General features: G+C 37.0%; 1 protein-coding gene across 2 annotated transcripts in view; it reads right to left on the bottom strand.

The window, feature by feature from the left end:
- LOC112987308 (cadherin-7) overlaps positions 1 to 12,850 on the bottom strand; it is an 81,167-nt gene that overhangs the window by 35,419 nt on the left and 32,898 nt on the right. For both annotated transcript variants that reach the window (XM_026107136.2, XM_026107138.2), the window contains exon 3: positions 6,208 to 6,502. In XM_026107136.2, the coding sequence (XP_025962921.2) occupies positions 6,208 to 6,502 (295 nt within the window). The remainder of the gene's footprint in view (positions 1 to 6,207; positions 6,503 to 12,850) is intronic.

The raw sequence follows: 12,850 nt of genomic DNA on the forward strand, positions 1-12,850 counted from the left end.
AAGTCCACATATTAAAAGTGTAAATAATGATTGACTATAAAATCAAATATATATACATATGTGTAGGTATTATATATGTTAATATTTATACATATATATAAAAGTGAAATTTTAGCCTCTAAAATTAGTTTGAACTTTTATAAAAGGGATGGCTGAACAGTTTCCACTTCAGCTCAGAGAACAAACCAGTAGGAACTGTCTCTAGATTTCTTTAAAAAGTACTCATTTCCTTCAATAATCTGCAATTCTTTAGTACCACTTATGGTACTAATCTGGTACATCTATTGAGCAAGAAATGTCTCTGTTGACGTAAATATGAAAGCAACGTGTCTAACTGGCTAGTAAGAAGGGTGCAACAGTCCAATATATTTTGTGAGAGGAACTGAGTGTCTCCTTCTGCATCCAGCTCATATTCTCTGTTCTCCCCAATAGTTTCCATTTGTTGTGTTCTGTACACCAGCTTCCATGATGTATGCTGTGAGCAGAATCAAACAATATTTGGGAGGCAGTTGGCCATCATCACCACCTTTTGATAGCCCAGAAGGATTATTTTTTCTCCCTTCAGATTGGCTGGAGCATTGAGACTTTCCACTCTGCAGATGAGGGTTGCATTTGGAGAATAGGTTGCAAATTGATATTGTAGCAATTTGGCAGATGCCCAGTGAAGGTCTTCAACAAAGGATCAGATTCCTTGATAAACTGGATTTAGACACAAGATTAGAAAAAAGCCCTAAAAGCATTCCTTAAAGAAAGTGCTCGTTATCCAACTGGATACATTTTTGACGTGTGAAAATTAGAGCAACAAATCTAGAAAAATCACTCTTTAAGAACAAACTGTAATAACAAGTGTCTAGGTTGAATTTAATATAAATTGTATTCCTGTCAGCATTATTTGGACTTTTCCAGGAAATGGTAGTGGTAGAATTTTTCATGCCTGATACCGTAAGTGTTCCAGCCATTTTCCTCAGAACCTCAATTCTCAATAAGTAAAGGATTATAAATGTGTCTTGGGAGCAGGTTGAAAGTTTGGAGAGAGGCAGGATTAAGCGCCCTGCATCAAATGATACAGATTGCAAACGATGGGACCTGCCTCAATTAATTCTGACCAGAAGTCTTCATTCATAAAATGGACTAGCCAAACCACATTCCTGATATCTCTTTCTGCAGCATCCATGACAAAATATTATGATTACAATTCTATTTTAAATGCAATTTTTCTTTCCTGTGGACTGTCTAATATTTTTGGATAGAAAGAAGGTTACTCTCAACCTGAAACTTCACATGTAACTATTAAGTAGATGGAAAGTTTAAAAATAAAATTGGTAGTTAATCCATCAAGCCATTTATCAGTTATGGAACTTAAAATACATCAATTTTCTCTATTCACCAGTAACTAAAAGCCTTGATACAGTATGTCAAACTGATTTTACAGATTGGTCTATAATGCAATTTAATACAGAGACCTATATTGAACTTCCCAGAGTTTGAAGGTTTTGAGTATAAGGATATCATAATGGCTATTTGACATCCTGTGTTCTTTGTGAAAGCCAGACTTACCACATTTACAAAGTCTCTAAGCCCTGCCAATGAAGCTTACAGTGTCTGCAAATATTGGCAAAAGTGCTTATAAACCTCACAGACAGTTAAGTCTTTGCTCCTTGCTCTTGCTGCTTTCAATGACTCCAGACCAATACAAGATCAAAGAAATTACAAGCTCTGTAACCTCAACACAGAAAATTTGGAAATCCTGCAAGCTTAGAAGTGCCTGTTTGCAGTAAAAATCTACTATATAGCAAACAAAGTTTCTACATTTCTTGAGAGGAATAAATCCAGGATCTAAAACTAACCTGCCCTCTCCTAAAGAGAATATTTGACTCATTAAACACATATTTGCTTTAGAAAAATTTGAAGGTAGAAATTCTAATGCCAAATCTTTCTGCACTGATTCCACTTGAGTCTTATCAGCAACTTAAAAATTTGGATGATACTTTCGCAGTCCCTTCATCCTAATCATCTTGTCTCAAGCCTCATGAGAGAGAAAGATTTTTTTTTAAAGAGCCTCTATTATCATTATTTCTCTATCAGTTACACACAAAATCTTTGAATTGTAAGAGTTCTGTGCTGACAGTGAGATTTCAATATAGGGAGAATATGCTAACATAAGGTATGGTAACTATGTGAAAAGACTATGTATAGGAAATCAGTTGCAAGGAATCAGAATGTATAGAGAGACTAGTATGCAAAGATTTCTGGAGAGATTGTCCCAGAGGAAGACGATTTCAAGAGAGGAGAAGGAATTCCTTTAGAGAATGATAATTGGGAAACAGAGCTGTCCTAATTTTTCTTGCAATGGATTTTTCTTAAATTAATATATTTATTTTCCTTGAGAAATGCAACCAGGAACATTCTGTGGATACCTATGTAGAGTCAATAAATCTGTAGCTTGAGGAAAAATGTGTAGTTGCATAGCAGTTCCAACTACAACATCATTTTATGAAAGGAGAGTTTGTGTTCCTGCACTGAAATTAACCCTTCTTTTATTCCTGAACATTTTCTCCTATCTGATAACACCGATACAGCTGTCTTACATGTTTCCAAAATTAAGACCAACAAGTGACATTAAACAGTCTACAGAGAGCACCCTACCTTCATTCCATGTAACAAACTCGGTGTCCCTGTAAATCTTGTTTACATCAGTATTGTTCAGAGCCCCAGACTGCTGGTGTAAACAGGACACTAACCCTACCCTGAACTATTGTGTATGACCTGCTATAACCTGCACAATAGCCTTCACAATAACAACTTGAAATATATCTTACAGCTTGTATATGTGATAGGGATCTAGAATATAAAATATAGATTATTTACTGAGGAACAGCGTCTTTTCTCTATTAGGGATGGATTTCCCTACCTTTCTATGACTTTGTAGCAAAGCTAAAATGTTAGTTCACCAAAATGACCCCTACATGAAGCAACTTCATAGACTTTTTCAGCAACTGAAGCAAGTACTAAAGAGAAACGTGTGCTGCTAATCAAAGGATGTTCCACATATTCCTCTATAGGTGTTCCTTGATACTAGCTAATAACAGATTGATTTTTGTGTGGCCAGCACAGAATTCTCTTTTTCCAGGAAGTTTAAACTATCATTTTTAAGGACAGTTATCTATTTTAATAGATATTGGTAGATATTACAGAATCACAGTAATCTGAGGACGTGATCTATGCAATTTCTGATATTAAAGGCAGAAAGAATGAAGGAGGATTTTTGCAGAGAGCACCTTGTCTTTAGAACATTATTTGGACTTTGAGTTGCCCAAGTCAAGAATTAGTGATCTTCAGGATATGTTGCAGAGATCCACCTTTTCTGTGGTAGGGTCAGACAAAGGTGACCTGGTTGCGAATATTTATTTTGAATTGGAGATCTTTCAAAGGGATCATTTTTACATCTCTGAGTCTATAGTTTTAGAAGCTTGTGCACACAGTTTTTTAAAAAGCTTGTTAGTACCTCTTGTGGTATTTGGCGAAAGTATTTTAAATGAGTTTGCATATGAAATATTTGTGTGAGCTTGTTTTTTAAATGTTGGTGAAACTACTTAAGGGAAAACTTGCTTCTAAAGTTGGATGAACTTCAGAAATGTTTATTTTTGAAATTGCACAAACCCTTATAAAATGAATTTGAACTTACTAACAAATTAAAAATAAACCTTTAAATCCAGTCAGTTATTGAAAGTATAAATTAATCATGTGTAATACACAAAACAATTCCACAGTGTCACCTTTCTAACTGATATCACCTGTTACCAGAAGTACATCCTGACTATCAAGGTATCCAAAATACCTACTTTAATCTCTACATGCAGTGGTATGGTCTAGTTTTGCTCTGTGTGAGAGGAATACTTTTAAAAATACTTTTTAAAAAAACCCTAAAATTCTGACTTTCAGATAAGCCATATCTTTGAAGTTTTTTCTATGAATAGATTTACAAGCCATCAAAATAAATAGATAAATAGATTTACAAGTCATCCTCCACCCCAGATAATCAATATAATTGGATTTGACCCAAATATAATTTGAACCTGACCAGAAGTTATGTGAAATAACACAAAAGATTAGCTTCAATTAGCATCTCACTAATGTCCTAAAATATTTGTCAAATATAATGCAGAATCATTATACTTGCATAATCATCCTTTAGGTTAAAGGCTATAATTCTCCTAGTTTGATAGTTAGTCTGGGTTTATAATCCTGTGGTCTCTTTCATTTTTTTAATGCCCAGTTAAGGAATCCCTGTCACAGATATAATTTTAAACAAAATCAGGGAGAGAGACTTTGTTTCTCCTTAATATTTCATGAATCCTCTACACGTTTAATTAAAAATTGTGTTATATGAATAAACTATGAATTATTGTGGTTATGTAAAAAGTGCCACACAAGCACTTAATGGTGATCCTTAATCCAATAATAATGCAGTATTCTGTAGCTGTGTGATAGAAACCAATAAGATGTTTAAAATGTACAATTTTGGGAAGCCCGGGATGGGGAAATTGCCCTTAGTCAGTATAGATCCTAGAGAATGCTCAAGTCTCAGTTAAAAATAATTTTGCACAAGAACCCACCTAAGCTGAATATATACTTGGTGCTGAAATCAGTATGAGAAAGAATTTCTTTCAGTCATTCAATGTGAATGTGAATTCATGAAGAATCAATGAAATATGCAAAAATAGAATACTTTGAGGAATAGTCCCTATGGTCTCCAATGTACATTGTAAACTCCCCAAGAATTGCTTCCCACTGTATTTTTGGAACAGATGGAGTAAGGGTGATGAACTCCCATTGATGCATAGGTATCTGTGTGTCAATAAATCTTGTATACTTGCAGTATTTCTCCAAATGCCAATTTGTCAGTACAGGATGAGGCAGGACTCACTCAAGCAAGAAGGAAAGGTGGAGATATTGTGATTCAGGAGGTAAGATAAAGGTGGAAGATACTTCAAAAATCTAACCATTGCTGCATTCAACAGTTCACTTAAATAATCCAGTCCTAAAGCAAAACATAAAAAATCTCCAAAATTAGGAAGAGACTACTTAGTCCAAAACCTTTTCTACAGAACATATATTTGAAGGGCTGAATATTTAGGTTTTTAACTCTTAGATTATCTATCTCTCTTCTTCCAAACTGGATTTCAGCTGTAAAAGCAATGTTGACTAATGATTGCTGCACCACATTTAGGCAGGTGAGATTCTTCTTTTCTCTTTCTCTCACATTTAGAAGCACTGTTTAGTGCCCGAAAAACACAGGAAGTGGTATTGAAGAAACTGCAGAAAATTCTATACAGGCAATCTTATTGTAAGAGTTTCAATTTTTGATGTAGTTTAAAGAAACCCCTAATTTCAGCCACGAAGTCTTTTAACCTGAAGTAAGTGTTCCAACACCTGTGTTTCCACTGAAGTAGCTGAAGTTCAGCTGCTTTTTTAACTTCTTGTTTGCTATAATTCACCAAAATGTCTCTGGGCCAAACTCTCATGTGGGCTAAATCACCCAGCTTTCGCTGGAACACTGGCACCTAACAGCGGGTGAGCATTTTGTGCCGTTAGGGTGAAGAGACTGGATTCCAGGACTAAGAGCACCACTGCTTTTCTGACAGAGAAGCTGAAATATTTGTAAGCCATTCTTTTATGATTCCACTGGAATTTTAAAACTTTCTCAAACTGGACCACGATATCTGCTAAATGAACATAGTTCCCAGAGAGCTGGATTTAAGTATTAGAGAAAACACACGGTAAACTGATACCGGTATATGTAATGCAAAATTTTTATGCACTAGAAGAAATTTGAAGAGTTTGTTCAGAATGGACCTTATCTGAACAAAATGATATATTATTACCTCTGAGTACTATAGCATAGGTGTCACACTTATTATTGTTAATGAGAATTATAAAACAAAGCCTCTGGCCACTGGAATGAGAAATACACCATAAAATGCTTATCTCAATCCCTGCATAGCTATTTGAGTTTCACAGTGTTTTTGGAAGGGTAAATACTTAATCAAGCATGTTATTTCCAGTTAAGTCTTGAAATATCTAACTGTTGCAGGTGGCTCATAGATAATTAAGTAGCTCACTGTGATACAGTAAAAAATAATGACATTTTTAAAAAGGCAATAGGAGCAAATTTCCCAAAACACCAAAAGTATATTTTGCACTTACCCACAGGAGACATCTCAGGAACTCCAGCAGTGTAAGGACCATCCAGAAATTTTGGCTCATTGTCATTGATGTCCTGAATCTTAATGACGAACTCAGATTCTGGTTCCACAGGTTTATTAGTCAGCCTATCTAGTGCTTGTGCTCGGAGCGTGTAGTAGGCCTGCTCTTCTCGATCCAGCCTCTTTGTAGCATGAATATCCCCTGTGTTCTCATCAATAATGAAAATGGAACTTGCCCCTTCGCCTGACAAGATGTATTTGATGGAACCATCTCCTTTATCAACATCAGAGTGAAGCTGGTGAAAAATTGATGAGAGATGAGATTAACTTACAAGAGAGGCAGTGGCATGGAGATATGTAAAAATAATTCTTATGTCGAGCAGTAGTACATGAAATTTTATTGTTCTTGGAAAGACAAGCTGAATGTGCATCATGCACAGCATGTGAAAGACTTAGAATCTGTCAGCTTCCTCTTTTGAGCAAGAAAATTTCATTCTTTTCTGCAAACAATATCATTTACAAATGCATTTTATATTATCTTATACTCTTCTCAAACTGGAGTTTCACGTGGCTGCACACACACACACACATGATTATAAACATTACTTATTATAATACCTAAATTAAACTAATTTGTTGGTTTCAGCTTACTGTCCTACTGAAGACTGAGACTTCAAACAAATGGCACAATAAACTAAATGTCAATGCTTCTTCGCTCCCTTGCATCTATGGACAAACTACATACTGATTTCCTTAGTGTTTACAGTGTAGTGTTTAATACATATCAAATAGATTAAAATAGATTGGCCGATTTTGGAGTCTTGGTCACTACTATCTAGTGGACAGGTAACTGCACTTCCATATCTTGTTTTCCAGTATCTAACATTAGAACATTTGCTTGCCTACAGATAGCTAGGAAGTGTTAAAGATGGTGCAGTTTTACAATACAGTAAAGAAATACAGATCAATAAACACTTAGGAAATAGTCACACCACTCCATGCACCAGGAATGAGTTCACTATATATATTATACATCATTCAACGCTTGTCTTAAAGCAGTTAAAACTGTACCTATCCTCCAACTCTGTGGCAGCGAGAAAATTATACGCCGCATCTGCATTTCACAGCATAGCCGGAGCCAGTAAGGCATATCAAAACACAATTCTAGAACTTTGAAAGACCAGAAAATGTCCTAACACCATCAGAACTGAGCAGCATGAAATGCCAGGTGTAGTTTCTCTGGGACTACTTGTAGCAGGCACAGAAAAAAAGGTACCCCAGTGTGTCAAAATGTGTCTCCTGTTAGAATTGCAGGGCGGTTTTGCTTTGCATAAAGAAACTTTCTTCTGAGCATATAAGCTCTTTTAAGTTACAGAGCAAGATTACACAGCTTTTTGCAGCTCTTTTCTACCTACCGGTCTCACATTCCCTTTACAGAATGTAGGCTCAAACAATTCTCATATATATTTCAAATATGTATCAGCAATGTAATTGATCTGGGTAATCATGTTAAATAACCACACACATTAAAATTTAATATAGTACAAGAAAAAAGAACATCAGCAAAACTCCAAGTACTTGCTGGCTTGTTAAAGGATGATTACTACTTGTAAGTAGTTGAGGACAATGTTAAAGACACTTAGATTCTTTATGGCTCTTACCTCCTTTAGACCTGCCCAAATTCCGTATCATGTTGAGCTTGGAGGTGACTCTACAGTCATCATCATTATAATTTCCTCCACTAACATTTTTTCTCTCAGCTGGGAGTATCACTGAGATACTAATCACTTCCAGAACACACTTGCAGAAAATTGCTATCTCAGGCATAACTTAGCACAGCTGCAAAAGCTTTTCCTATTTCAGTAGGGAAGAATTGGTGATAAGTTTTAAATTTTTCAGATGGGTAAAAATCTGCCTATTTCTTATACATTATTTCACTTACACTGGTTGGGTATCTCGTACTTGTGCAATTACAATACATGCTCTTAAAACAAAAATGGAATCTGAGCTTTGGGCTGGATCCAAACACAGGACTAGGGTGTCTAAAGCAGATTAGGTACATTATTTCAAAATATAGCTTATCAATCCTCATTCTGTTCCTACCTCACTCCTGAGATAGCTAAAGGAGCCTGAGATTTCTTTGGTGGAGCTCCCCAAGCATCTGAAATCCTGCTTCTGGGCAGATTCAGGAACATTCAGTGCTGACACTAACAAGCAGCTCAAGGTAAAATGTATCTCACATCCAGGCTCTTTCAAGATCCACAGCATTGAGTATTCCTCAGCCATAATGACTGGGTATTGACTCAATAAAATATACTAGTGTTCATCTCACAAATCTGTTCCTCTTGATATTTTTTACATGACTGGAAGAGATACCCATTTTCCTTACAAAGGACCAGTGACCTGGGCAAGCAAAAATCTCTTTGGCTTGTGATTCATTTTGTTTTACTTGGTTTTTTTGTTTGCTTGTTTGTTTGGTTGGTTGGTTTTTATTAAGACCTACTTCAGGGTGCATTGTCTCCTATGTGCTAGGGAGGAATTGTGTGGATTCCCTTATACAGCTAGAATCCTAGATAGTAGGTAGTCAAGGCCCTAAAACACAGGGTATCACACTATCTAAGAAATGAGGCTGTGGGATATAAAGATTCAGTGCCTTCATCTTGAAGTAATTTGATTTTCTCCATATCCCATTACTGACAGAGCACTAGCCTTTCTGTGGTGACTGAGATGCTCCCATTCTCCCCATCAAAATTATTTCACCTTTTGTGACATACATAAGGATTCATTGGATGACAAAAAAATCAGATGACACCATCAGAACCAGCAGTTTATCAGGTCAAGCAATTTCCTAGAAGATTAGAGATGTGTGTTTGGATCTCCTCAGACAGAGAAGGGACCTGAGTCCCTGTCCCAACTTGCTGAGAGCAGGCTAGCTCTGGTGGTGGCTGAAGCCTCCCTCATGAGCACACCACCGTGTAGCACCCAGGCCCGGGGTCTCACCACATGGTTGCAGCTGCAGAGCTGCACAGCCTCCCTTTCACCTTGCGTTTTCATCCAGCCCTGTCCTGAGTAACTCTGTAATAGTGCTTCCAAAGTAAAGCCTGAGACCTGCAGGGGAGAGCATTGGAGGTGTAAATCCTCAAAGAAGCACTGACTAAGGCTTTCACGTCCCAGAGAAAGAAGGAATTCTGTAGCTTCAGCATTTCCCATTTCCTCACTTAGTGGATCCCTGATTAACATGTTGTTTTTTAATGAGTCTCACTCTGAGGTCCGTAAATCTCCTTATGGATTTCACTACAGTTGTTGGTGCCATGCAGTGAAATGCTGAACACAAGGCACTTTTTGGAATGATGCCTTCAGAGAAAACTGCTGCTCCGTGAACTAGTAAAGTGATTAGCAATGGCCTTTGCTACTCCAAGGTTGAGACTCTGGATGAACTAATTTATTTGTACTTCTATTAAACATACACAACACTTTGTTCTACTAAGCCTTTAAAAAACAATATTGGCCCTATGCTTAAGTTAGTGAAGCACCATTCTCTACCTGCTTAACCCCAGGGAAGGCTATACTGCTACAGATTTAGCTCATTTCTGGTGCTATGGTACTGTCAATTGTATATAAAATCCTCTAAAGAATTTGTTTGAACATTTTTATGTATGTTTTAGTGTCAGCATGAGGTAACTAAAAATACAATACAAGAGAACAAAACAAAAATAAACTATGCTGAAGGAAGCCAGATTTATATTTGGGCAGTTTATGGATCAGCTTTGCTCTATTTCTCTTCAATAATGCTTCTATACAGTGATCTTCAAAATCATTAATGTAGATGTATCAATGCTTTGCAACTACTAACAAGATTTTTGGACCTAGGAGCTCTGGACCGTATTTCCAGCTCTGTTACCACCAGTGCGACTTCAGATTGGCCATATTTTTAGCTTTGAACTTCACAATCTAAGGAACTACCACTAATACTTACCTTGCAATGCTGGCTTTAGAGACCTCTCTGCATCATGTTTTTTTTCTGTTTGCTTGTTTGGGAGTGGTTGGGAAGGGAAAAAGAAGAAGTACATTTAGCAATGACAACTGGGAATAGGTACATTTTCTTTCAGGAGTAGTTTGTAATAAATATTTAAAAATATATATAATGTCTGGCCCTTGTGCCCCTCACAAGCTCTTGCAGAAGAAGATGGTAATTTAGGCCATAGTGCAGAGGTATGAACTTCATTCTTCCCCCTTTTTTCTGGAAGGGGAATGCTACTGATAAAGTACTGGATGTATACTTCCTCCATCTCATTCCAACCATTGTCACCTCCAAGCAAATATCCATTCATGATGGTCACTCTCGTTTGCCTTGGCTTTCAGGTGACCTTACTCTCAACATGCAGTTCTTGATCCAGTTATTATATGCTGATCCTATTGCTTCTTTGCTACATTCAACATCCATTTAACCTAAAGGTTTTAAATGTTTTCGTGTTGAGCGTTCCCTTCAGTACACTGTATATAAGAGTACATGAGAACAGAGAAGGGAAACAGCAAGGTTTTGCAGAGAGATGCACTTTTAACAGGAAGATAACTTTTGATGTCTTAGGAAGGCTGACAGAGAAGGAACAGATCTAATAAGAAAAATCGCATGAGCCGTGTGGGAGCAGAGAGGTCCTGTACTTGTTAGCAGGGTTTTTTTATTATTATTTTTAGTGGAAGAGAACTTTCTGATTGCCCTACACTGTCTCTGAAATCAAGCTGGAAAGAGGGCACTCAAATCTTCTCACAATCGAGCACTAAATCTCCCCACAGCTACAGTAAATGCTTACTTGGATATATGTGAGAGCTCTTTAGACATTTGGTAGCAAAGACACCACAGCTCTAAACCCCATAATGAATCAGATTTTCTCCTCAGTTATATTCTTGGCCCTGCAGCAACTAAAGCTCAGTACAGGGTCTCAGCTAATGCATTTATGTTTATGTGATCCCTTAGGATCATGATTATTCTAGGGAGTACTGAAACCTAGCTGATCTGTCTCCTTCAAGCTCTCTGATACTCAATAGTTTCTGGTTTTAGTCCATCTGTAGGTACAGATCTGTATAGCCAACGATGACATCATTTTGCATCACCTGCCATTAAGGTATGCTTATGCAGTATTTTCAATAGAGAATGAAATTTATTCTTATCAGTAAGCAGAGACACTGCACTGCATTAGAAGCAACTTGTCTGGCCAGCGATGATCTCTTTGACTTCAGAATGTGAGGCTTGCTATTTTCTCAGATTTTCAGTTTGGGCACCCTTAAAATAGATACACTGTTCGTATGCCTGTCTTCTCCTTCTTCTTCCCCAAAGAGCTATTTATCTTGGCAGCTGTTCCTCGCTGTGCCACCATGGCTAATTTTTTTTTTTTTTTTTTTTTTGCGGAGTATACAGATTCAGAGTCAGGCAGGGTGAAGAAGCAAGAGACAAAGAGGACATAAGGAGATGCAGCGTTTTCAGCACCAGGAGGATCACAGAGGTAACAGTAAAAAAGAGACAGAGCAAACATGAGATGCTAGCTCCATAGCTCCCTTGAACTACAAGAAAATGTGCACTTGTTTCCAGAACAACTGCAAAGCCTTCTTAAGGAGGTGTTAGCTTGCCTACACGCTTTCCGTTCTTATTGTGAAAAGATTAGAAATGGAAGAGTAGAATGAAAAATGCTTCCTCATGACTGCTCAAGCATCTGCAGTTCTTGCTGATGAGGAACTGACACAATTGCAACTTTATTCCTGTCTTTTCCCTAAAAGCTAGGAGGAATGGAAGAGAAAAAAAGGACAAAGGAAGAAAGAACGCCAGGCCAGAAACAGTCTCCTTGTCTATTTTATAACTACAACTCACTGTCATAGAACAACTGAAAACTGATTGTGGGAAGAAGACACTCATGCTCTCACACAATAATATCCTTCCACGGCTTACTGGGAAGATTTGGAAAGGGAAACTATCAGATGTATACAGATTAAACATGTAATTGTCAGAAGATGAAGGACAGTAGAGGATTTCAAACAAAGACTTCCTTTGGCTATTTCTTTTAAATCTTACTCATCACAATGTCCAAGTTCTTAAAACTTCTGTTATTTGGTTTACTATTTAATTTGGTTGCTGCTATAATGTTTTGAAACCCCCTTTTCCCTCACTTATCACTGAAAGCAAGTATTTTGAATTGTGTTGATTCATAATGTGCTAGATATCTGTATCTGTATTTTTTAAACATACAAGACTATATTTGTTAAAGTTTAAGAGTGTCCGCTGTTGCTGACTTGGAACAATTTCAATGCAAATAATAACTATTTAAAATGCAGTATAGATAATGGAGTTAGCATCCAAGTAAAATCTGATTTACAAACATATCACCTTTCTGCAAATTGTAAGGGCCTCACACACACGTTAGTTACTGATATTATTGTTGCTTTTAGAGGGAGCTGTAGAACTGTTACTTTTGGAAACTCTAATCATCTATCAATATCAAGAGCATGCACAGGTGCTTAAGACAGCTTTTTGAATTTCCTTTTCAGGCTCATTACAAAAATCATGAGGATCAGAAACAGATTCCTCAGCAGTTTACTGATGTTAGCAAAGGCTTGTAATTCACATAATTCATATCACACCCAGTCACTTGTGA

This window comes from Dromaius novaehollandiae, chromosome 2, assembly GCF_036370855.1.
Source record: "Dromaius novaehollandiae isolate bDroNov1 chromosome 2, bDroNov1.hap1, whole genome shotgun sequence".
In the NCBI taxonomy this organism is placed as follows: Eukaryota; Metazoa; Chordata; class Aves; order Casuariiformes; family Dromaiidae; genus Dromaius; species Dromaius novaehollandiae.